We start from the raw sequence: 24,972 nt of genomic DNA, 5'->3' as shown, positions 1-24,972 counted from the left end.
ATTTCAAATAAAGCTGCCAACAAATTATCCCAGCCTTAAAATAGTTAATATTGATTGCGAAAAACATTTGGTAAGACTTAGCACTTTTAAATTTCATTTATGCAAATTAGGAATCTTGAAATAAAGAATCAAGTGAATATTAAAGATGGCATCAAATGGAAATGCAAACAAGCAAACGTCCAAATGAGACTTAGTGACAGGGGGATACTTTTGCATATGGTCATAGGGGTGTTCAAAAAAATATAAAAACCAAACCGAAAAACCAGTTAACCAAAGAAATGGTTCGGTTATGGTTCAAAGAATTCAAAAAACTGGATTTTAGGTTCGGTTTTTGATTCGGGTAAAAATGAAAACTGGTTAACCGAAGCCCATTTTTTGAACCGGTTTACTAAAATATATATATATGAAATAAATAATAATAAGAATAATCTTAATCCCTAAATTTGCACAATTTCTTTTGTTGTTTTCTATTGGGATTTATTTAGTTATTTTGTTGTTTTATTATGGACGTTTTATTACGGACTTTTATTTTTTTTTAATTTCGGACTTTTATTTGTATCAATTTTTAATGTATTGTTAGCTGTGGTCAATGGATATGTATAAATGTTTAATTTTTATTTGGATATGTTTTCTTTGGATAGTTAAGTCATATGGTCGAGTCGGTATGACCGACTTATAGTTGAACTCCCAAGGCATTAGGCTTTGTGGCCAAGTTGGCGTGATGATTTATAGTTAAAATTCAAGGAATCAAACCTTGTGGCCGAGTCGGCGTAACCGACTTGTAGTTGAAAATTTCAAGACATTAGTCTTTATGAGTCGAGTCAATGTGAATTGATTGAAGGTGGGCATTGTTTTTTGCTGAGTAGTACTCAATTTTTATTGAGTTGGGAGGAGCTCTAAGCCTAATAGAGAAGAAAAATGCATGGGATGTATGTGTTTAAGTAATAAGCTAAATGGAGAAAAAATAAACCAAACTGAGTGTTAAGTTAATAGGTGAAGTAATATGCATGACAGCATGGCGTCCATGTTAAAAAGAGAGAGCTCAAGGCCCACTCATGTCGATTCATTATGCCAAGTGGAGGAGGTGCACCAAGTTTCAGCGCAAGTCGATGTGGTAGAGTGTTATGTTGGCAGATCCGAGTGAAGGTGTTACCACCGCATTACTTAGTGGACCACTTCTGTGTTTGCCGAGTGGGAAAGAAGCTGGAGAACTAGCTACTTTAATGGATGAGCCAATGGAGTCGTATGATCCGAATGGAGACACATGGCCGACTGGAGATGTATAGGCCGATTGGGAAGACACATGTAGACTGTAAAGGGGTTCCGGTCTTTGCAAGTGATGGAAACAAGTTCTGCAGGCCGATATTTCAACGTAGAGGAGCTCTACGATGGATGCCTTTTCTCTTGTGCAATTGCTTCCGTTGGCTTTAATATTGAGTTCACCCATGATGCTTGACTCACATCAGATGGAACAGTAAAAGAAAGAGAGGACTCTCTCCAGCCCGACAATTCTCTAAGTTATAGCAGTTCTTCCGTGAGAGACCATTGTATTCCTGCCACAAGCTTTGAAAGAGGTAACCGACTTCGATTTCGTAGAGGGCTTTGCATCTTTCACTTTAGGTCGAGAACTCGAGTGAAACACCTTCTCATCATCTATATTATAGGTCTGAATTTTGGAGCAGTCAAGATGTTTCTGCATGCCTTGAGGCGAACAAAATCTTGATAAACATACTTACAGATCTGGAGGCGGCAGCGGCATTGTGTCGAGTGTTGAACAGACAACTGCTGGTTCTGCTGAAGACTAGAGATAGAGGCTGATTTGGGTCACGGAAGGTTGCATAACAGATGATTATCGCGCACCAGATTGTTAAGAAGACTACAACTAATTAGGTCGTAGCATGCTTGCTGCAGTTGCATGTGAGGTTGCAAGTGGTTTCTCCATTAACTAGTGTCCATGACGGGTTCTCTGCCTTGAGAAGTAGACTTCCATCTTTTGGTATCCATCAAATTCTAACCTATGAATGGTAGTTTGTTGTGTGTGTTTCTTCGTCTTTTCGTTACATGGGGGATTGGCTACGTGCCGAATGGAGGATGCTTACTGGATGGTGTGATGAAAGCTGTGGGGTCTACTGGAAGGTGAGAGAGAAGGACCAAATGGTCCGGTCGATGATCTTTTAGAAGAGGTTGCTGCTGTAAGTAGTTGATGTACTATATGAAGCGGAAAACAAAAATTCAATCGGTAAATTAATTACATTTTTTTGCCTAAATTCGAATATAGATCATACTGTTTACATATTTATAAATAAAAATCTGTATAAAGTAAATTCATCAAGGATTAGAATACTTACATACGTTTGGAGGCTCCTTTGAATATCTCTGATTTCAGATAGGAACACTGTTCATGATTACTATTCACACGATTTTTTACCAATTGATCGAAAGTAAGATCGCACTCACGAAAGTCCACACGAAGATAATCCGCAGAACCTTTGATTATTTTACTAAAACAATCAAGAGCTTCAAGAATCAAGAAAGAAGAACAAGAAAAATTTTCTTCTTGAGGGAGAGAGAGATAGGGTGGCTAGGGTTTTAATTGAATGAATAATTCCTCTTAATGTTTTAATTTTAAGTTGCACTTATATAGTGCAATAATTAAAACCCTATTCCACTTAGGAATAGCCATGGACTCCAACCCTAGTTCACCTTTGCAACCAAACACACCATTTATGGTATTTTAATTAATTATTATTATTATAATTAAAATCAATTAATATATAATAATATATTAACATTCAATTAATAATAATAATTCATTTAAATATATACATAGATATATTTAAATATATTCTCATGCTACTTTTGCAACACTAGTGTCATTGATGCTAACATCAAGCATTGAACGCCATCAGCATCATCAAGGAACTTTTGATAAGTTTCCTTTACTTCCTGAGTGGCCTTAGGATCAGACTCAGCCATGTGTAACTTATCAAGGATATAAAATTTCTTTTCGAACTTAAGTATAATCCGAAGATTACGATATGAGTCCGAAATTGGATCCATCCAACTTGTTTTCTTTCTCGATTATCGGTCGCAGGTTCATAATAGTCATTTTTAAGTGAATCTACAATTCAGAAAAGTAAAGTCAATATAATGTTTATTATTACTTAATATGGTTTTTTATTAAAAACAATCCCAGTATTTTTCTCAAGCCAATAGCCCTCACTATTAACTCGAGAAAGCCTGTTGGCTTTCCTAGTGGACTGAGATCCCATCTGGCCCATTTCAAACCTTCGTTGTGGCGAACAAGCCAAAATGGGTTGATTAGGTAGGCTAACAAACTTAATCCACGCTAGTTGATAGCTCCCACTACCAACCTCAAATGTGAAGTAAGCCAACAAGCCAATCACACAATCCAATGATGGCCTAGCCATCGTCCTCAAGTGTGATTCCCAGTATCAGTAGAGTGGACACTACATGTCGCCATGTACACTCAACATGTGTACTTCTCTACTATGCCTATGACGTGTTTATCAACCTTCGTTGTGGCGAACAAACAAAACTGTTATTTTAAGTCGACCCATCATCATTAAGGAAAACTCCAATGAATTTTAACCTCCCACTGGTAGAAGTGTACCCTTCGCTGTGGCGAACAAGGTTCTGACAAATAGTGGTTTGATTAAAATCATGGTGATGAAAGGCATACGTGACTTAATATATCTTATTTGACGGTTTTTATTTAATGTCTCACCAGATTATTATCTTTGTTAGAATGTCATTGTTTGACATCTTATTGAACATTCAACCTTAGCATGCATTTTAAACAAAAAATTAAACGTGCCGGTACATGACCCACTAAACTGATTTCCTCAAGCCTAGAGGAATCGGTAGGTCAACCTAGGGTTTAAAAGTTAATCTTGGTCTTCAAGTCATTCCTTTTCATAGCTCCTTCGTTTCTTCTTCACAATCATTACAAATAATTTTATAATAAAAAACCTATTCTAATTTATATCAATAAAATAGAAACCTCGCGTTACATACGAGGGGAATGAGATGAGGAGAAGAAATACTTGGAGATTTAAGAAAGAGAGGCAGGACACACATGTCATATTTGTTTGTAAAAATTACAGACAAACCTAATAAACAATAAACAATAGGTCTAAGACTCATGTACTGGGCACCAGGCAATTATCAAACAAGAACATTGCATACATTCAAAAACAATCAATTTTTTGAATTGGGTAGGTTGAATTATCAAGTTACCACCTTAAACGTGCATAATGAATATTGGCTTTAAAGGTTCAAAAACTACAATTTAGCCCTTGTGCAAAAAACGGAAAGCAAGAACGAATAGTAGGTTTCTTGCCACAGCGAAGTTCATGCACACATGGTCGTTGCAGCGAAGTTTTATTTTGCCACGGCGACCGTGAACTTCCAGAAAACACAAATCGTTCCAGAGAGTTTTATGTCACGGCGAAGTTTTATTTCGTTGCAGCCAAATTCACTTTTTGCATCTCGCCACGGCGAAGTGTTATTTCACCGCAGCTAACGTCGTAAAACAATGAATTAGGTATAGTAATGTCTTTTGCAATTTTTCGCATAATGATACGGATCCAAATCAAATCGAATGCTTAAACATTCGACTAGGATACCAACCAACCAATACACATTCAATCAACACATTATTTAATCAATTGATTAATTAAGACATTCAACATACATAATTTTTCCAGATTTAAAAACACTTCAAATCATGTAATAACATGTTATCAAACAAATATACATGTTATCAAACATCAATTAAACAATAAAATCTAATACCCAAGGCTCTGATACCACTGTAAGTAATTGATTTACCATACGCAACGGAAAACAAAAATTCAATCGGTAAATTAGTTACCTTTCTTTGCCTAGATCCGAGTATAGATTATACCGTTTACATGTTTATAAACAAAAATATGTATAAAGAAATTCATTCAAAGATTAGAATACTTATGTACATTTGAAGGCTCCTTCGAATATCTTTGATTTCGGATAGGAACACTGTTCACGGTTACTGTTCACATTCTACTGTTCACGTGATTTTTTGCCAATTGATCCAAAGTAGGATCGCACTCACAGAAGTCCACAAGAAGATAATCCGCAAAACCCTTGATTATTTTGCTAAAACAATCAAGGGCTTAAAAAATCAAGAAAGAAGAACAAGAAAAATTTTCTTCTTGAGAGAGAGAGAGAGAGAAAGACAGGGTGGCTGGGGTTTTAACTGAATGAATAATTCCTCTTAATGTTTTAATTTTAAGTTGCACTTATATAGTGCAACAATTAAAACCCTATTCCACTTAGGAATGGCCATGGACTCCAACCCTAGTTCACCCTTGCAACCAAACACACCCTTTATGGTATTTTAATTAATTAATTATTATTATAATTAAAATCAATTAATATATAATAATATATTAACATTCAATTAATAATAATAATTCATTTAAATATATACATAGATATATTTAAATATAATCTCACTCATTTAATTTTAATTTTAAAATTAAATATAGGCAACAACCTTAGCAAATTTAATTGCACTGTGAGATTACTAAAATACATTTTCGTCCTAAAAGATGAAAATGCCCCATTCTCACAAATTGATTCTTAAATTATCTTCTAAGTGTGTGACCCGTAGGCTCCTCATCATATCGGCAGTGTGTAGTGTCGCGATTAATACCAATTAATCGTCTCACTACACACAGACCAAGATTGGCCCCTAGCAAGGCATTATGGCCACCCGATAGATTTAGATTTAGCAAAACCGCAGCCTGTCAACGGTATAGTTACTGTGCAATCAAATCCTTTCATCAACTGTTATCTCATCGAGACTAAGGTACAGAAATAGTGTCAACCTCATATATCCTCGACATGTTTGTATTCAGTTACTGGACCAATGACAGGAATATTAAATTGGATTGAGCATCAACTTAATCCCATTGTGGCCAAATTTAGTGTTATTGCCATTTATTGAATTACCTAGTGAGATAACTTCTCCCGTATCCAAGAGTGATGAATCCTATGTTGATCAACCATAGTCTCGATACACTTCTTAATGTAGCCAATCACTACCGTATTGATAGCTCTAAATAGAATTATGTTGGGCTAGTGTCAAACTACACCAATTGGTGCACAAGGTGCTCCGGTGATCTCAAGTCTAAGGATCACATGCACCACCATTCGTTAGATGATTTATTCTATAGACACTAGGGTTACCATCCATATGGAATCCTCTGGTGGGTTTGTCTAGTGAACTTGCCTCTAGCAAGCACCCATGCATTTCACTAGGTTGTCGGTAAACAACCTTGCCAAGTGAGACCAGTCATTGTCTTTCGACAAGGGTCGTTCAACACTATGATAGCCTTACCGTATTATCTGTGTCCTTGGTCAGAATAATACAGGGGCTACAAATGTTTCTAGAATGACCACCATATGTGATCATAGAGTTCTCACTATCAAGATTTGAAACACTTGATACCCTCATCACGGTTCAACCATCCTAAGAACATATATCATTACATACAATATGATTTCGTGATATAGTAGAATATGCCTTTTATTGATAAATAAACATTTATTACATAGTCAATTTTACAATAATTGATTGGCTCTAGGGCACCTATTTTAACAGCTGCCATTTTTGTTGCAAAAAATAGAGAGAAGAGGTGGAGTCTTAGTTTTAGCAGGTGATTGAGTGAGATCGAGCAGAGTGGGCCGAAAAGTCCCACCATGAATGTACTCTTGAATGATTGACCCTGTTGGCTCATTCTTTTTTACATTCTGGCCGAGTGCGACCAATTGAAATTGAGTGACGTTTCTTGGTATCTTGATAATCGTTGTTTGGTTGAGTTGGGTGACTGAGTTGATGAAAAGTTCTCAACTATATTGTTGAAGATAGTGTCACAATCTCTTCTTGGGAGCAATGACAATGACACTATTGAGGACTGAGGAGTGGCTGAGTCGAGTCGATTGGCACTCATTGTCAAGCTTTTCGAGGTGGGTTCAAGTAGTACGTTCTTCTTCATGACGTCTATCCACGTGTAGTGATGATGAGTCGGCTCGGCTTTGTCTGTATGTGTTTGGGATTTATATTAGCAGGGTAGAGTCGAGTCGGCTGTGACTCGTACTTGGAGTGGCAATGACTTGAACTTCAGTATAGGAGTTTGATGGTTACGGTTGGTCGGCTCAAGTCGGATGTTTCTAGCTAATTGAACTTTTACTCGAACTCTCAAACTCATGTACTCGTTGAGATCCATTCGGTTCAATCTACTCATCCATTTGATATCTTATCGATTAGTTTACATTGTTTGAAGGTTTTTGACTCGGTCTACTGAGCTGATTGAATCATGTTGAAATACAATAGTTCTGAATGAACGCTTTCTGGTTCTACTCCATGGGTTAAGTCGAGTAGAGGACGAGCCTTCGTTCGTTGCCATGCTCGATCGAATTCATCTAGAATTCACTTACGATTGGAGCCATCCTATACATACAAATCTCTTGGGGCTCAATTGAACTAATCAGGTGTGATGGTTGACTTTCAAAGACGGCATCATGGGTGACACTTGTCTTCATTCATTTGATGGGGTAGTCTCTTAGTAACTCTCACCTCTTCCAAGCTTGCTTTTCTCTTTACTTTTCATTTCAAAGTTAAAAACGAGAGAAAGGCTTCTTCCTGCAAAATCCATTTCTTTCCTTCGAAGCGTGTTCCCTGTTGTTTTCCTCCACTAGGTTTCAACGTGTTATGCCTAAAAAATCAGGGTTGACACAGGCTTACATCAGTGAGGACCAATCAAAGTTTAGGAAGGCATTGTGCTGCCTAGTCGTCCAAGGACAGAAGGAGTAAGGTTGTCATCAACTTGGCCGGTAAAGGCTTGGCTAGTGAGTGGCTGGGAGTCAGCCACCTACCCAAGCCCTACGTGATTTAAGGATATCTTTCGTGCAACCAGTCAATGGGAAGCAAGGTAGAAACTGCATAGCACCTGCCCACTAGCAGACTCGTAATCATTACCCAGAAACCTCTTACTATAAATAGAGAGCTTACCTCTCATTTTTCGAGATTCTGATTCTGATAACATAAACACTCACTCTCTCTTTCTCTATATTTCTATTTATCTAATCGCTACTTGCGACCTAATTGTAATCTTTCATTTATAAAAAAGATAATGGACATAGGATTCGCTTTGAGCATCTGAACCATTTTAAAAACCGTCTCTCTTTTATTCATTTCTTTTTCAATTCACATGTAATTTCTATGTCCGCTTAGCACCTTGCACGTGCGAATAGTTGGTGTAAAAATCCAACATCAACACAAGGCAAATCCCTTTTTGTTGGATTTGGAAAGTACTGGAAGGTTCCTTGGCTAGACTTTGAGGGGTATAGTGCGCTCTTTGGTTTTGTGGGTGTCTTCCCTTATGGGCTTTGCATTTTAATGGGATTTTTGGTTGCTCAAGATGTTTGTAGTGTGGTCCATTCTAGATTTTGTCGTTTGAAAGAGGATTTAAGCATTGTTTGAGTGGTTTTTCAGTTTGCTTTGAAAGAAAAAAAGGGTCTCATGCTTTTGGGGTTTGGGTAGTGGTTTATGGTTGAGGAACAAAGCTAAACGTTCCCCTGAAAAAGCTGGTTGGAATGTGCCCACTCTGCAGAGTTGAACAACTATTAACTTTGAGAGAGCCAAGTGGTATTTTTGTATTGTTGCTAAATTTCAGCAGGATAGAATGGTGGGAACAACCTTAATTCTTAGTAACTTTTTCATGAACTTGCCGAACCGAGTGGAGAGAGTACTTGTTGTAGTGTGATTGAGTTGACGTTGTGCCCAATAACTATTGCGGGGTAGGTGACTTTGAGGAGTCGCTAATTTACTTAGCCAATGACAATATCAATGTAGCCCTTCGCATCGAGCAAGTGGAGCGTATTGTGAGAGAGTCGAATGGAGAGTCCAATGATGGTTTGACTAATGAGTGGACTAGTGAGTCAAGTGGGTGTTCTAATAGGCCGGGCAGTAGCAGGGCAGATGACAGTGAAGTCCCTTCAACTAGCAGAGTTTATGGGGCTGAGTCGGCTTACCATTGTCGTTGAGTTGAGGGAGGCTAAGGTGGGCCTTTCATGTTGGGCCATTCGAATCAATTTACACTGCTTGGCTCACTCGGTTCAGTCTCCTTGGTTGAATGGAAGCATCTTGTGTGGGAAGTGGTTGAGTGGTCGATCCGAGTGGTTTTTTGAGCTGAAACTATCATTGTTCTTGAAGCAGAGCCGAGTGAAGTCTTGTATGTGCTTTCAAGTATAGCTTGAGTTGAGTCAGATCATGTGGCACTGGAGAACGAGAATGAATATGAAGAGGCTGACACTTGTTGGTACATGAGAGGGAGCCTGTGGGGTCTTGAAGGATTCAAAGTAGCCCAACATGCTAACCAAGTGGTGCAAGGCCGAGTCGGCTTTGGATGAGGAAGTGTGGAATGCGTCAAATCAGTGTCGAATGGTGGGTGGCCCACGATATTAACGTCAACCTAGTAAAGGCATAGCCAGGCAAAGTGTAGAAAGAAAAAATGCTTGCCAAGATAAGAATGAAGAATTGATTGCGAGACATTCCCCATTTTTTATGTAGAACATCTGGTGGATGAATTCATGGAGTGTGTTGAACACCAGAAGTTCATACGTAAAGCCCCAAGATCATAAATGAGCATGTTCCATTCAAACGGCTATAACTTTTGATCCGTGAGGAGTACAGGGCCTGTAAAATACCGTTGGAAAAGTTATTTCAAGCCCGTTGACATGGCAACCACTTTTGTCAGTTGGAAGTCATTTTCGGGGTCAAAATCCACCGTTTTTGCATGTTTCGGCGTTGTTTTAGTTGTCTGCGAGTTTTTTCCTATTTTATTTCTTGTTTTCTTGTTTTAATTAATTTAGTTTTTGTTTCCTTTAGGAGTCTTATTAGGGTTGGTTGTCACCCTATATAAACTTATTTTTTGTTTTGGATGTTGTCCAATGAATTATTTAGACTTATTTCAAAATTTAAGACTTAAGTTTCTGTCATTTAGACTTATTATTAGTTCTAAAGGTGTAGCCAAGTGCTAGCCTTGTTTTATCACGCTAACTTGCCACATCACTTTCGGTCTTTTTTCATTCTCTTGTAAAGCACGTAGAACACTGTAATTCATTTTGGTAGCCTCCTTAATGTGGGCTTCGATTTGACTCGGTGAAAGGGGCCGGGTAGAGTGGAACATAAGGAGATGCGTGAGGTGGATTTACTTGGCACCCTCATTTGGCCAGGATGACCGTGGAACAGAGAGTATTGGATGGAAAGTCGGGCATTTGTTCTTGAATTGATCTGAGATGTTAGGTCTCTTAGTATGAATGTGCTCTTGCCTATGAAGTGAATCTTAAAAGGGAAGTTTCAAGGCCGAACAAAAGTGCAATTATGGAGTTAAGAAAGCGGAGTCGACCAGAAGCATGAAGGTGACATCGATTGTGATTGCGAGAGCAAAGTCGATTAGAGTTGTGGGGACATGCTAAGGGGGCTTTAGTGTCTCCAATCATGACTCGAGTCGTCTGTGCGGAGTAGGTCGTTGCTAGCCAGATGATTGTCAAGCCCCCATGGTGGGCACCAAACTGTAGATGCAAAAAATCTACGGTTACAGAAATAGGGTTTATTCGGTGAGGTTGAGGCCACTGACAATCTGTTGGACCTGCACACATGAAAAGACAAGCATGAAGCTTTTAGAAAACATCGAGTGGTTTTTTCCATAAGCGCTCCGATGCTCAAGTCACCAAGACTAAGAGAGATTATGTAATAAGAATTAAGGGAAAGAAAGATTACCAAGAGTCTTGTCGGAGGCTAGGACTACGGCGAAGCTGCAGAAGGCTTGGGAGCAAGAACTTAGGAGCAAATATGCGATTTTCAGTAGTGGAGATCAAATCCATTATGAGAGGTCGGACCTTTATTTATACGGTGAACTCAAGGGATTGAAATCCTAGTAGGACACTAAGTCCTACTTTGAGAGATAATCTCTATCAAGAATGAAATAGGATTTCTTGCCCTTATCAGATTAAGTATACTAGTTTGAATAAGATTTGTAATCTTAGCAGAAGAAGAAATAGATTGTGCTCCTGATTTCCAATTTATGGACTATTGTAGGTAATAGGCCGGAACCCGTTTTAGCTTAACTTGTAGGATAGCCCAACTCATAAAATGGGCAGTTCATAAGGTGAATTTAAACATAGACCCAACCGGAATTGGGCTAAAGCCTTGGGCTACGATATGTTTATTTTGTTATTGGACCTCGTCAGGCCCAAGACGATTTTTTGCCCATACACATATCATTTTTATCTTATTTTTTCTTGTGATTAGAATGATTTTAAAATAACATTTTGACTGAGTAATGTAATAAATAGGACCTGGTATGGGAATGGTGGCAACTGGAGCAACTGGAGTTGCAGGGGCTAGGAGTTGCAGGTTATGGAGCTTACCATTTAGCACATGACATACATGGGATTCATCATGGCAAATTTGGGAGTTGGAAATAAATATAGAAATTTCATTGTCAATTAATTCTTTTTGTTGTACAAAGATGTGTGACAAGCTCGAAGCAAGCGGTAGCTTGAAGCGAGTTGTAGGTCGGTGTAACTTTTGAGCCGACGAGCAAATTAAAGCAAGCTGTGGGTTGATTGCAGCAAGCTATTTCCAAACTAGAGCGAGTTCACATAGTTGTCTTCTGAGTCAAGGATAAGCCTTATCACTATTGATGAGCCTTATCCTCTAAAATCAAGGAGAAGACGGCAGTACTCCTTACAGTTTTGCTTTGGCAGCAACACCTACAATCGTGGGATTAATTCCCAAAATCAGGCCTTGTCCCTAATTTTCCTTGTGTAACCATTATTCCTAACCACTATATAAATCCACTCAAACTCATCGTAAAGAGGTTAGCAAATTTAGAGAGAGAGAGAGAGAGCTTATTTACTTTCTAAGATAAAAAGTAATAAAGAACATTGAACGTAGACTTAACAAGTTGAACCACTTTAAAATTGTTTTTTTGTCTTTATTTTCTATTTTTATTTCGATTTCTTGACGATTATTTATAATCACGCTCACATCATAATAAATCATCAAAGTTGATTGGATATCTGTAATTGTTTCGAGTTTTTATTTATGTAAATTTAAATTCTTTATAATTTAGGAGTTTTTTAACCTGTTGCCATTTACGCTAAAATTAATCCAACACTCGTGTTTTTGTTATATTTGAATGAGTGAAGATTGAAAAATAAAATTAATTGTTTCAGTACCATTATAAATATTAATCAATAGTTGTGTTTTCAAATTAAAGGGGCAGCGTTCTAATATAATTTTTGTTAGTAGTAAGTAATTTGAAGGGTATTTCATAATTTTTATTATAAAAGTAGTGAATAGTTTTAAGATAAGTGTTTTCAAAGTTTTACGCTCATACGCTGCAAGAAAGTAAACCAGTCCAAACCAATTTTAGAAAATCGATTTGGAAATCAATTAACCGTTCCAAAACCAGTTAACCGTGTCGATCTTGTATCTACGGAAACCACCTGTATTGGGTGTCCACCCTTATAATCATCCGAGTGGGGCGGCGCGCCTGATTTAGTTCTGTTTGTCTTCTTCGTTGCTACTGTTCATCAGCATCATTTCTTCTTAATAAAATGTTTTAAATTGAAGAAAATTAGATTGAAAATTGTGATGTGTGAATTGATTGGATAGGATATCTGCTTTTCATTTTGTTTTCAAATGAGAAAAGAGATTGGTGTACGAATCTGTTTTCATATTGAGGAAGAATCATATTCATATTCCCAATACTTTTTATAAACGACATCTTCCCACCCAAGGTTTACTGAAACTTCAGTTTCCACCTTAGTTTCATAAATTCCAAATTCCTGCCCTTAATTAATACTGTTCATAACTTTAAGGATGCAGAGGGTGCCATTATCAAACAGCCCTCCAATCATCTTCTTCTTCTTCACCTAATAAGCCAAATTCCCTCTCATCTTCTTCTTCTTCACCGGTCAGCCAAACTCCAAGAAGAGATTTTAAGATTTCTCACCCTTTTCAACAATATAATCATCACCAAACGCTTCACAATATCTCGATCTGCTTGAGACTTTTGTTGTTGCTTGATGTGTTTTTGCTAAGATTTAGAAACGATAGGCTCAGAGACGTCAATATCAACCCATTAACACGGCAGCTATAGTTTCATGTTGAAGATGAACCCTGCAATTTCTCATCATCTTCTTCCACAAATCCTCACTCAATTTCATCCACCGTTCACTGGCCAAAACATCATCATCGTACGGTTTTTGAAATTTTCTTGTTGCCACCAGCGTTGGAAATCAGCCGTTCTACAACCAATTGACTCATCGGAACCTCCCAACAAACTTGATTTTCTCTACCCGCCGTTCGTCAACTGACTCTCCTTCTAGTGTTTTGCTTTTTCAACGAAAATGGGGTTGATTGGAGTTTTGTTTGTTGAGATTTTGAAAAGAGACTATTTGTGTGTTGTTTGGAGGTCGTTTGGGATCGATTAAGAAGTGTTTTGAGTTTGTTTTCTAGGATTGATTGAATTCGAGGAGGATGATCATTGATCAAAGCTTTCTAAATTTTGGCACTCCACCTATCTATAAAAATTCCCAAGCTTTTAGATTATAATTCTATTTTTTTTATTTTCCGGTCGATGGTGATAGTTGTATGGGGCCGTTCTGGTGGCAGCTCATTTTCAGTTTAGATCTAAAAATTGAAATAACCTTTGTACCCTTTGACAGTTTAATTAAACAATTTTTTGTTAATTTAAAGATAGAATTTGGAATTTATGAAACGTGGAAACTTACCATCTAGCTTTACCTTGGGCTGGAACATGTCGTTTGCTCTTTATTTTATACAAAGGTGGACCATAGGGCAATAATTGTTTCAACTTTTACGACCACAAGTCTACAAATTGATTTATAATTTTCTTCTTTAATAATTTACTTCAGATTCTAAATAGGCTGTGGTTTCGTTATATCAAATTTAATATATATTAGTAATTTTCATAGTAAATTTATAACTTTTTAAAATAAAAGTTATACTTTAAAGACACTTTAACTCAAAAAAAAAAAAAAAATGCGTTGAAGATATCATATACGCCGCCTATAACAACAATCTCTATGGCTCCGTTTGGATCATTATTATGATAGTTTTTAGAATAATCTTTTGAAAAAAAAGTTAAATTGGGCGGGTATTACGATGTAGGATTTGGAAATTAACAAAAATATCTCTTATGTTTGTTTATTTACTAAACACCCCTATAATAAAATATTAAAAGTTAACAAAAACACCCCCAACCCACTCATTAAATACGGATAGCCGGCCACCACTGCCGGAGGTGGCCGGAGTATTTTTGCAAATTCTAAAAAAAATATTTGGGGGTGTTTAGTTAAATTAACAAATTTAGGAGATTTAAAAAAAATTGAAAAATATAGAATAATATTTTGGGAATAATGACATTTTACTGTTTAACGTTTTTTGGAATACTAATAATAGTATTCCTAAAACTAAACCAAACGAAGCCTATATCTACTAAACTTCTTTCATTGAAATCTGTAATAACTAGACATGGGTCAGCATATTGCGTAGGTATATTTATTTAATGTTTTTGAAATAGGTTGTAAATAAATTTATTCTAACATAATAAAGTAATTAAATCAAAAGATGATAATTGTTAAATTATAAAATTTTAGAGTAAATATAAATTCCATATATGTACAGAGTTGTGTTAAGATAAAATTAATAATTGTACCTTTATAATTATTAATATCAATTAATATTATCAATATCAATTATTTAAACTTAAAATTTATATTGACTGGTCAATTTTTTTCTCATAATATAAGGTTCATATATTTCTTTAAAATCAGTAATCCCTAACCAAGGTTTGAAAACAAAAGTCTATTCACATAGTTCATTCAAAGGCTTTGTTTGTTTTACAGTTGAGAACATGATAACTCAATTAATTTCGAGGTTAATAATTGTAGAACCACAAAACAGAATATGAAGAGACTAACTTCCATCATTATACGTTATAATTTAAAATGGTTAAATTTTTGGAATGCCTATGTCATGTAGTTATATAATTATTATTAATACTCACCCAATATGTAAAAATGGAAGAATTAAATCAAAACCAACGTGTCAAGATGGAGAATTTTTAGTAGATTCACTAAACAGTAAATGCAATGGATCAATTAAAGGAGCAATTTTCAATCAATTAATAAGTAACATCAAAATCAAGATAAAGTTAAGGATAGAGAATAATACTTTTATTATAAAAGAAATAAGTACATCGGTTTTTCATACTGTGAAAATGGAATGCATGGAGAATGATGCATGTGATACTATAACATGTATATCCATATTTTGCAAAAAAAATTCAATCAAATTGAAAACAAGTAAGGTATAACTTGTTGTCTTAAGTCCTTAGCAACCTTGGACATTTTTAATTTCAAGAGAAATTAAACAAAAGAGTATCCACACTAAGGTAAAAGAAGAAATAGGCTAAGAGAAACATTTAGGGTTCTTAGAAATTTTGATCTCTATCTCAAAATTTATATATCATTTTCTTTATATATGTAGCCTTGTAAACAATTCAATAATTGTTTTGGACTTCCTCAAATAATTCCATAATTGTTTTGGAGTTGTAAATAATTCCATAATTATTATGAAGTTGTTAAACTTCTTTAAATAATAATATTGGATTAAAATTTAATCACAATTAATAATTTAACTCTTAAATTGTTTACATAACATTTAACCCTTAAATTGTTCATATGTTTACAATTACAACCCATTGTTAAATTCAATTTAATATAAAGAAAATGATTAATTATGAATTAGAATTCCATTTCATTCCAATTAGTAATTTAACTTTCAAATTATTCATAATAACTAATATAATCCTCCATTGAATTTAATTCAATGATAAAAATATAAATAACGTTATTACTCTTGGTAGGTGCTAGCCAACCTTGGATAATCAACTTTCTTTGGCTATTTCTCCATTCTCCTTAGTTTTTATGTGTGACATCTTAGGCTCACTATGTCCTAGCCGTGGGCCTAATATCATAGTCTATTCATATATGTTTTGTCATAACTCTTTATGAACAAAACTCCCACCGATTATGGTAGGCATCCAGCAATGCTCCATAACCCTTAAATCACAATGAAGATATACTCCAACGAACCCTTTTATAATCATATGCATTGTATAATCAAATCCTTAAGTTGTCTAATCCCAGTTAAGAATGGATTCATAGTATGTCAAAATCCTTATCTTGATTTTATATCAAATTGACAATCAATACATATGGAACGTGTCAACTCAAATATTGGACTGGACGCTCCTCAAACACAAGATTCTCTTCTCGTTACATCTCTATGCTCAGTATATGGGAAGGATCACTGACATACTTTCGAAGCATTGAGACATGAAATACATTGTGTACTTTGTCCATACTGGGTGGTAGTGCCAACCTATAGGCTACCTTCCTACTTACTGTAACACTTCAAATGGACCAAATATCTCGGTGCTAACTTTCCTTTACTAACAAAACGCATCACCCGTTTGGAGGGTTAAACTTTCAGAAAAACTTTATCACCCACTTCGACTCAACATCTTTCCTTTTCAAATCAGCATAGCTTTTCTGCCTGTCTTGGGCTTGCTTCATTTACTTTGATAAGCTTTACATCTTCTATCATTTTCGAGGCTCTTGGCCCAAGAGTTGATTCAACTCATCTTTTCTTGCCGATCTCATCCCAATGCAGTGGAGATTTACATGTCTACCCTACAAGGCCTCGTAAGGAGCCATCTTAATTGAGACTGGTAGATATTTTATAAGCAAACCCACCAAAGGTAACATCTCATGCCAGGATACTCTATAATCCATACAGCATACTCTCACAAATACCTCAAGCACCTGATTTGTTCTTTTTATCTAGCCATCTATCTAAGAAAAGAAAGAAAGAATAGAAAGAAATACTAGAAAGAATAAATAAAGAAAGAAAAAGAAACAGAATAAGAATAAGAAAAATAGAAAAGAAATGCATAATCTAGCATTTGTGCATTTGCATCATGAATATGCATAATACCATGCTCATTATCGTGAGTAGTGAAAAATTAGAAAATTGAGAGAAAAACAGTGAGCAAAACATAGAAAGAATAGAGAAAGAAGAGAATAATCGGGAAGTGTGATGTAAGGAAAGAAAATTCAGGATTTAAGCAATGGAGAGAAAAAGGTAGCATAACGGGTTTACTTACTAAGCAATTAGTGTTCACTCCGTTGTTTTCAATGTTCTGTAGGTAATAGGTGAGTTGCGATCACGGAATGTCACGCAATGGAAGGGTTGGGCTACACTGTCAAGATGCCATTTTGAGTATATGATATAAAGAAATAAATATGGGCCCAACTTATTTCTGTTTATACGTGTTTCTTATATATATTTTTTAATGAGTTTTATTGATTATTTTATGAGTTACTAGCTAGAAAGAAAGATTACATTTTTGGTTCAGAGCAAAAGTTTTGGGATTTGACAGTGTGTCTCCTGCCACGTTGATGTTCCATAGCCGACCGCTGTAAGTTATTTCTTTCCTTACTTGTAGTAGATGAGTTGATTGAGTTGACTAAGTGTTGGTTAGAAGTGAGACGTAGAACCTGAGGAAGCAGTAGGAAGGAAATGAACACGGGTTAACCTTCTACACTCCAGAATCTACTCCTCCTGTCCTTGATGAAGCGAGGATTCGTAATATTATCAGCAAGTTTTGGCAGAAAATCGGGGAGGCTCCGTACCGGAGAGAGGTAAGACCCCGGTTATTGTACCGACCCCTAGAGAAGAGAGAGAGAGAGGTCAGTATCCCCAGTAGTGCAGAATCGTATGAGCCAATTTATGGGTTGCCTAGTCAAACACCAACCACAGAATTTAGAGGTACTGTGGACCCACTAGTGGCAGATGAGTGGTTCAATCAGTGGAGCGTACGACGACACTTTCCCTATGACAGACCGGGAGAAGATTCAGTATGCCAGTTTTTTATTTAGGGATGATGCCTGTATATGGTGGGAATTGATGGAGATCATGATACAACTTTGATGACCTGGGGAGATTTCAGAAGATTGTTTGAGGCAGAATATAGAACATTGATCGAGTCCATGAAAGATTTAGGAGTTTAAGTTTGCAACGGGGGCTAATTCAGTGAAAGAATATTCAGGAAATTCAATTCCCTGGCAAGGTTGCCCCAAGTGTAGTGAGTACACCAGAATGAGGAGAGATAAGTTCGCGCATGGGCTGAAACCAGAAATAGCCCGAGATGTGATGGCCGGTGCCCAGCCCCCTCAGACATACAGTGAGCTTTGGATGAGCTTCACGGGTAGAAATATTTATGAATAAGCTGATGCCGACAACTCCATCGGCAGTAGCCCCCACTGTTCCACTCCTGCTCCATAGAGAGATAAAGTTAATGCCCCCACTAATAAAGGGTGAGAAATAAGAAAAAGTTTAAACCAAGAAGAACAGGAGGGATTGGCAGAAAAAAAGTCGAGAACCAATGAAGTTCCCCAGTGCCAGAAGTGTGGAGAAATCATTTGGGGAGTGTCTTAGAGATTTGGGCTGAAATGTATGCTATAGATACCGGCAGCCAGGGCAATGATGAAAGATTGTAAAGCCTCCTACACCCGCAGCGTAGACACCTAGAAGTACCAATGCTCGGTGTTACAGTAGCCCATAGTGAAGCTGAAGCTAGCCATCTGCAGTTACTGGTCAGTTATTATTTCATTCAGTTCCCCTTATTGCACTAATTGATTCTGGAGCGCCACTTTCATTATTACACATGGGATTTGAACGAGATGGTTAAAACCTATTAGAGTGGATTGTCCCATTAAGATATAGTTACCAGATAGTGTTAGTGTAGTAACTAAGAGTGCTTCTAGGGGAGTCGTAGTGTCCATGGTAGGGAGTTGCCAATGGATTTGATAGTGTTTGCATGCCTGATTTTGATGTTATTTTAGGCATGGATTTTCTGGGGAGATTTGGAGTAGAGATTGATTGTCAGAGAGAAGAAAGCAAGATAATCTTGATGATGGAGGTAAGTTTAATTTTGGCGAGGGTCACCAGCTAGTATGTTAATCAGCAGTGTAAGCCAGAAAGATGTTAAGAAAATGGTGCTTAGGGTATATTGCTCGTAGTGCACAGTAGTGAGTCCACAACTAGAGATTAAGAAGTACCAAAGTTCGAGAGTTTTAGATGTATTTCCAAAAGATTTGTCGGGTTTATCTGGAAAGAGAAGTAGAATTCAGTATTGAACTGGCATTAGGGACCGCACTATTTCTAAAGCCCCTTACCGGATGGCCCCAGTTGAGCTTTAGGAATTGAAAAAGCAGCTTCAGAACTCTTAGACAAGGGTTTTATTCGACCTAGCCATTCTCCCTGGGGTGCTCCAATTTTTTTTGTGAAAAAGAAAGATGAGTCTCTACAGATGTGTAAGATATGAGAATAAATAAAGTGACAGTGAAGAATATACCCGTTACCTCGCATAGATATTTGTTTGATCAAAAAAAGGAGCAACAGTGTTTTCAAAGATTGATTTGAGGCCGGGTTATCACCAAGTAGGGTTGCGAGCAAGATATGCCAACGTGCTTTTCAGACCAGATATGGGCATTATGAGTTTGTGGTGATGCTTTGGATTAACTAATGCCCCAACATCTTTATGGACTTAATGAACAAGGTGTTTCAGGTTGTCTTAATCGATTCTAGTGGTGTTTTGATTGATATTCTGGTATATTCTAAGACAGAAAGGAACATGAAGAAAACCAAGATGTGCTACAACGATTGGAGATAAGAAGCTGTTTACCAAATTTTCTAAGTGTGAGTTTTGGCTAGATCAAATTATCTTCTCGGTCATACCGTCTAAAGGAAGGTGATCAGTGGATCCAAGTAAGGTAAAAGCAATTCTGGAATGGAAACAGCCGAAGAAAGTAAAGGAAGTTAAAGTTTTTGGGGCTAGCAAGCTATTATAGGCGGTTTGTCAGGGTTTGCTCAGTTGGCTAACCGCTTACAACTCTCACTAAACAGATAACTCATTTCATTTGGTCGAATGCCTGTGAAGAAAGTTTCAAGAGTTAAAAGAAGTTTGACCACAACTCCATTCTTGTGTTACCACAAGAGGGTGTGATTATGACATTTATACAGATTGCATTTCAGGGACTTGGTGCGTATTGATGAGTTGGGTAGAATAATAGCCTATGCTTCTCGTTAGTTAAAAGAGTATGGGACAAGATACCCTACACATGATCTAGAGTTGGCTGCTGTAGTCTTTGCACTGAAAATATGGAGGCATTATTGTATGGAGCAAAGAGTAACATTTATAAAGATCATAAAAGCTTGAAGTATTTCTCACCCAAAGAGAGCTGAATATGAGACAGAGGAGATGGTTAGAGCTGGTTAAAGTAGACTGAAATTAAGTATCAGCTGGGGAAAGCCAATGTAGTAGCCGACGCCTTGAGTAGAAAAGCGTACTTGTCCCGACCACAAGGCAGAAAGAATTAATAGAAGAATGTGGCAAAGAACATATTGAGGTCATATCGGGAAGGCTTGCCAGGTTAGACTTACGCCCACTTGTGGGAAGAGATCAAGAAAAAAAAAAAGCTGCCGATGAGTGGTGTCAGAAAATAAGTCAACAAGTGCTTGAGGGTAAGATACCAGAGTTCCATCTGTTAGATGGTGTCCTCCATTTCAGGAGTCATTTGTGCATTCTCTCAGATGATGAGTTAAAGAAGAGAATTTACGGAGGCTCATGACACACCATACACTATCATTGGAGCAACAAGATGTATCAAGACTTAAAGAAAAGCATTGGTGGCTAGGTATGAAGAAGGGTATTGGAGATTTTGTAGCTAAGTGCCCGGTTTGTCAACAAGTGAAAGCAGAACACCAAAGGCCATCTGGGTTGTGCTTCAGTTGCTTAGTATTCCTGAATGGAAATGGGAGAGTATTTGATGGATTTTATTACAGGCCTCCTTAGAGTGCAGACAGGGTTTAATGCTATATGGGTGATAGTGACAGATTGACCAAGTCAGCCCATTCTTCTAGTAAATGAAAGCACTACTTGGATCAATTGGCCCAGATTACATTAAAGAGATAGTGAGACTGGATGGAGTACCAAGACAATAGTATCAGATAGAGATTCTAGATTTGTCTCTCTTTTGGACTAGTTTACAGAGGAACTTGGGTACCAGATTGGCTTTTAGTACTGCTACCATCCTCAAACAGATGACCAGACAGAGAGAACAAATCAGATAATTGAGGATATGTTGAGGGCTTGTTGCATGGATTACATAATGTCCGGCATGAGTGTTACCCTTGGTGGGAGTTTGCTTATAATAATAGCTATCAGCTACAATTAAGATGGCTCCTACGAAGGCCTTGTATGGTAGATGTAGTAGATCTCCACTACCTTGGGATGAGTAGGCGAGAAAGATAAGGAATACAACTCTTGGGCCAGAAACTAACTCAGAAAATGATGAGAGTGTCAAGTTAATCAGAAGTAGAATGAAACAAGCCCAAGACAGGCAGAAAATCTATGTAGACTTGAAGATAAAAAAGATGTTGGATTCCAAGTGGGTGATAAAGGGTTTCTAAGAGTTGCCCCTTACAAACGGTGATGCGTTTCGGTAGCAAGGGAAAGTTAGACTTGAGATACATTGGTCCATTTGAAGTATTACAACAAGTGGGAAAGGTAGCCTATAGCTGGCTCTACCACCAGCATGGACAGAGTACACAATGTATTTCATGTCTCGATGCTTTGGAAATATGTAAGTGATCCCTCCCATATTAAGTGTACAGGATGGGACTTAGAAGAAAATCTTGTGTATGAGGAGTGTCCAGTTCAGATATTGGATAGAAAGATTAAAGAGCTCCGAAACAAGGTATCCCTTAGTGAAAGTCTCTGGAGAATCTTAAAGTTGAAGAAGCTACATGGAGGTGGAGCAATATGCAAAACCGTTACCCGGAGTTGTTGTTTGAATTTCGGGACGAAATTCTTATAAGAGGGGGAGAATGTAACACCCCCCTGGAAGTAAGTAATTTAATTTATGCTCTTATAACTTTAGTGATTTTGCTAAAGTTATTTGAGAAATGTGAGAAAATGCCTTAAACTTGTATTAAGGTTAAAATGGTCTTTTCACTCAAAATTAGTTGAAAAAGTGGGGAATGAAAAGGGATAGAATTTCATGGAGAATGCAATAAAATGAGGGCATTATGGTAATTGAATAAGGGATATATAGGAATTTAAAGAAAGTGCAAGGGCAAAATGGGAAACTAATATATTTTTTTTATGTATATCAAATTGAAGAGTGAAACCCTAGCCATCTTACCATTTTCACGCACTTTCACCTCCATATTCTCTCAAATTCTTCAATTCTTCTTCAAAGGAAATTCATAGGTTTTGAGTATTTTTGAGTGGATTTCAATCCCAAGCAACTTTAGGAGATCCTTGCAATAAGAAGGTTTTTCATTTTTAAAGTGTTGAATTTTGATGGTTTGTGCTCATAGGATTTAAGAAGAAGAGAGAGTTGATCAAAGAAGATTCTAAAAGGGGTTGGATTGCTCATATCAAATGTAAGTAATCTCACCCAAGTTGATTTGAGAAATCAAGTGTGTAGAGATTTTACATCATATATGCTTATGATTTTGAGAATTTTGATGAAATTGATGAATTATTGATGAGTTTGTGATTATTGATGAATAGAATTTAGCCATGAGAAGTGGTTTTGATTGTATTGATTAATTGAAGTTTGGTTGAAGTTAGAAAGAGTTGAGTGAATTTTGGGAGTAATTGTTTTGGACAGGTTTAGTAATTGTTTAAGGGAGTTTTACTCCAAATATTGGTGGCTTCTCAAGAGATAGAATTGTAGTCAAATTAGAGTTTGATTAGATGACTAGTTTGATGAAATGTCCAAGAGAAGTGTATGCCTGAGTTTTATTCATTTATGAATTGATATGAGTTTGTAGATGGTAGAGAGAACTTATTTTTAGACATGGCATATTGCATTTAAACATTTGCATTTAGAAAGAATTATAAGCATAAAACCATCTACATGCATACATATTCATAAGAGCATGAAAAAGCACTAAATATGTTAGAGGAAAATAGAAAGAATAAGATATTAAAGAGATTCAAACTGAATTAGTTAAAGAAGTGTAAAAAGATAAAAAGAAGAGAAGGTTGTTGCGATGGGGAGTCCGTGAGTGACATAGTCCCACATGCACCGCCGTTTAGTGATGGCCTCAGAATTCGAAAGAAGAATTGTACAGTTCGTTAGAAGGTGTGTGTGAGAGGATGTAACTAAAAATAGAGAATTCACTCACACGGCCAAGGCTCCAAATCCATGCCTCAACTGAGTCGTCGGCAAGAAAAGAAAGAATAGACAGAATAAAGAATAAAGAAAGAAAAGAATAAGAAAAACAGAAAACAAAATTCATAATCTAGCATTTGTGCATTTGCATCATGAATATGCATAAATACCATGCTCATTATCGTGAGTGTGAAAAATTAGAAAATTGAGAGAAAAATAGGGAGCAAACAGAGAAGAATGAGAAGATAGAGAAGAAACAGAGAAGAATAGAGAGACACAGGGAAAGAATAGGGAATAATCGGGAAGTATGAGTTAAGGAAAGAAAATTCAGGATTTAAGCAATGGAGAGAGAAGGGTAGCATAGGGGTTTAATTACTGAACAATTAGTGTTCACTTCGTTGTTTTCAATGTTTTGCAGGTAATAGGTGAGTTGCAGTCACTCGGATGTCACGCATGAAAGGTTTGGGCTACACTGTCAAGATGCCATTTTGAGTATATTTGTATATAAAGAAAATTAAAATGGGCCCATACTTTATTACTTGTTTATAGTGTATTTTCTATATTATATTTTTAATGAGTTTTATTGATATTTTACGAGTATACTAGCTGGAAAGAAGTATTACAATAATCATATGGTTGTATATCAAATCATTTCGTTGTCTAATCCCAGTTAAGAATGGATTCATGGTATGTCAAAATCCTATCTTAATTTATATCAAATTGCAAATAATACATATGGAACGTGTCACCATGAAACAACCTTTCAGGTAACATTTTATATACTCGGGATTTCCCTTTTCCAATGTATCTTGACATTTCTAGGAACTTGATATCAATCTATACTAAGTCAACGGATCCCATCTTGACTATCACTTGTCCTACACATAAACAACACATGGCCAAATCGGCTTATTAACACTTGACATGATTAGCCTTATGTTTATACACCATATGAACCATAGTGTTTATGTAGAATCCAACGTGATATCTCAGGTCTAAGGATTAAAATAACTAGTACGATCTTATGTGCATCATTGACTACATTTTAAATGTCCATGTGATTCATCATAAATGTCCATATTTGATCAATAGTTCCACTAACCGCTTATCCATGCTAATGCCCTCGTGATATAACTTGTATAATCACCCACACTAATACCATCACATGATATTCTACGGAAGCATTCAACATGCCTACGTGTAATAATTTTTCTACCCAATTAATATTACCTATGTAGGGAATACTTTGATGATTTTGATTTTAAAGATTGTATCATCCAGCAATTTCACATATAATACATATATTAAATGAAGCAATAAACTACATGTGAAATAGAAAACTTTCTTCTATTGATAAGATAAAATGTATATACAAAAATAACATTAACACCACACCACACACACACCACACACACACAACACATATATAACATATACCTTGGAAACAAGACATGATTGGTTCTAGGGCATACACTAACAAAACTTCCCATTGCACTAGAGCCAATCGTGTGGTTCTAATACCAATTTTCTCAAGATGAGGTCTAATTGCTT

At 36.6% G+C, this 24,972-nt stretch overlaps 1 protein-coding gene across 1 annotated transcript in view; it reads left to right on the top strand.

Annotated features, from left to right (window-relative positions):
• The first annotated feature begins 2,017 nt into the window (after positions 1–2,017).
• LOC116134399 (F-box/LRR-repeat protein At3g48880-like) overlaps positions 2,018–24,972 on the top strand; it is a 51,855-nt gene continuing 28,900 nt past the window's right edge. The window contains exon 1 of the mRNA XM_031420080.1: positions 2,018–2,136. Within this exon, the coding sequence (XP_031275940.1) occupies positions 2,018–2,136 (119 nt within the window). The remainder of the gene's footprint in view (positions 2,137–24,972) is intronic.

Source organism: Pistacia vera, unplaced genomic scaffold (genome assembly GCF_008641045.1).
Source record: "Pistacia vera cultivar Batoury unplaced genomic scaffold, PisVer_v2 Contig1081, whole genome shotgun sequence".
Lineage (NCBI taxonomy): Eukaryota > Viridiplantae > Streptophyta > Magnoliopsida > Sapindales > Anacardiaceae > Pistacia > Pistacia vera.
This window is presented reverse-complemented; position numbering and strand designations above follow the sequence as displayed.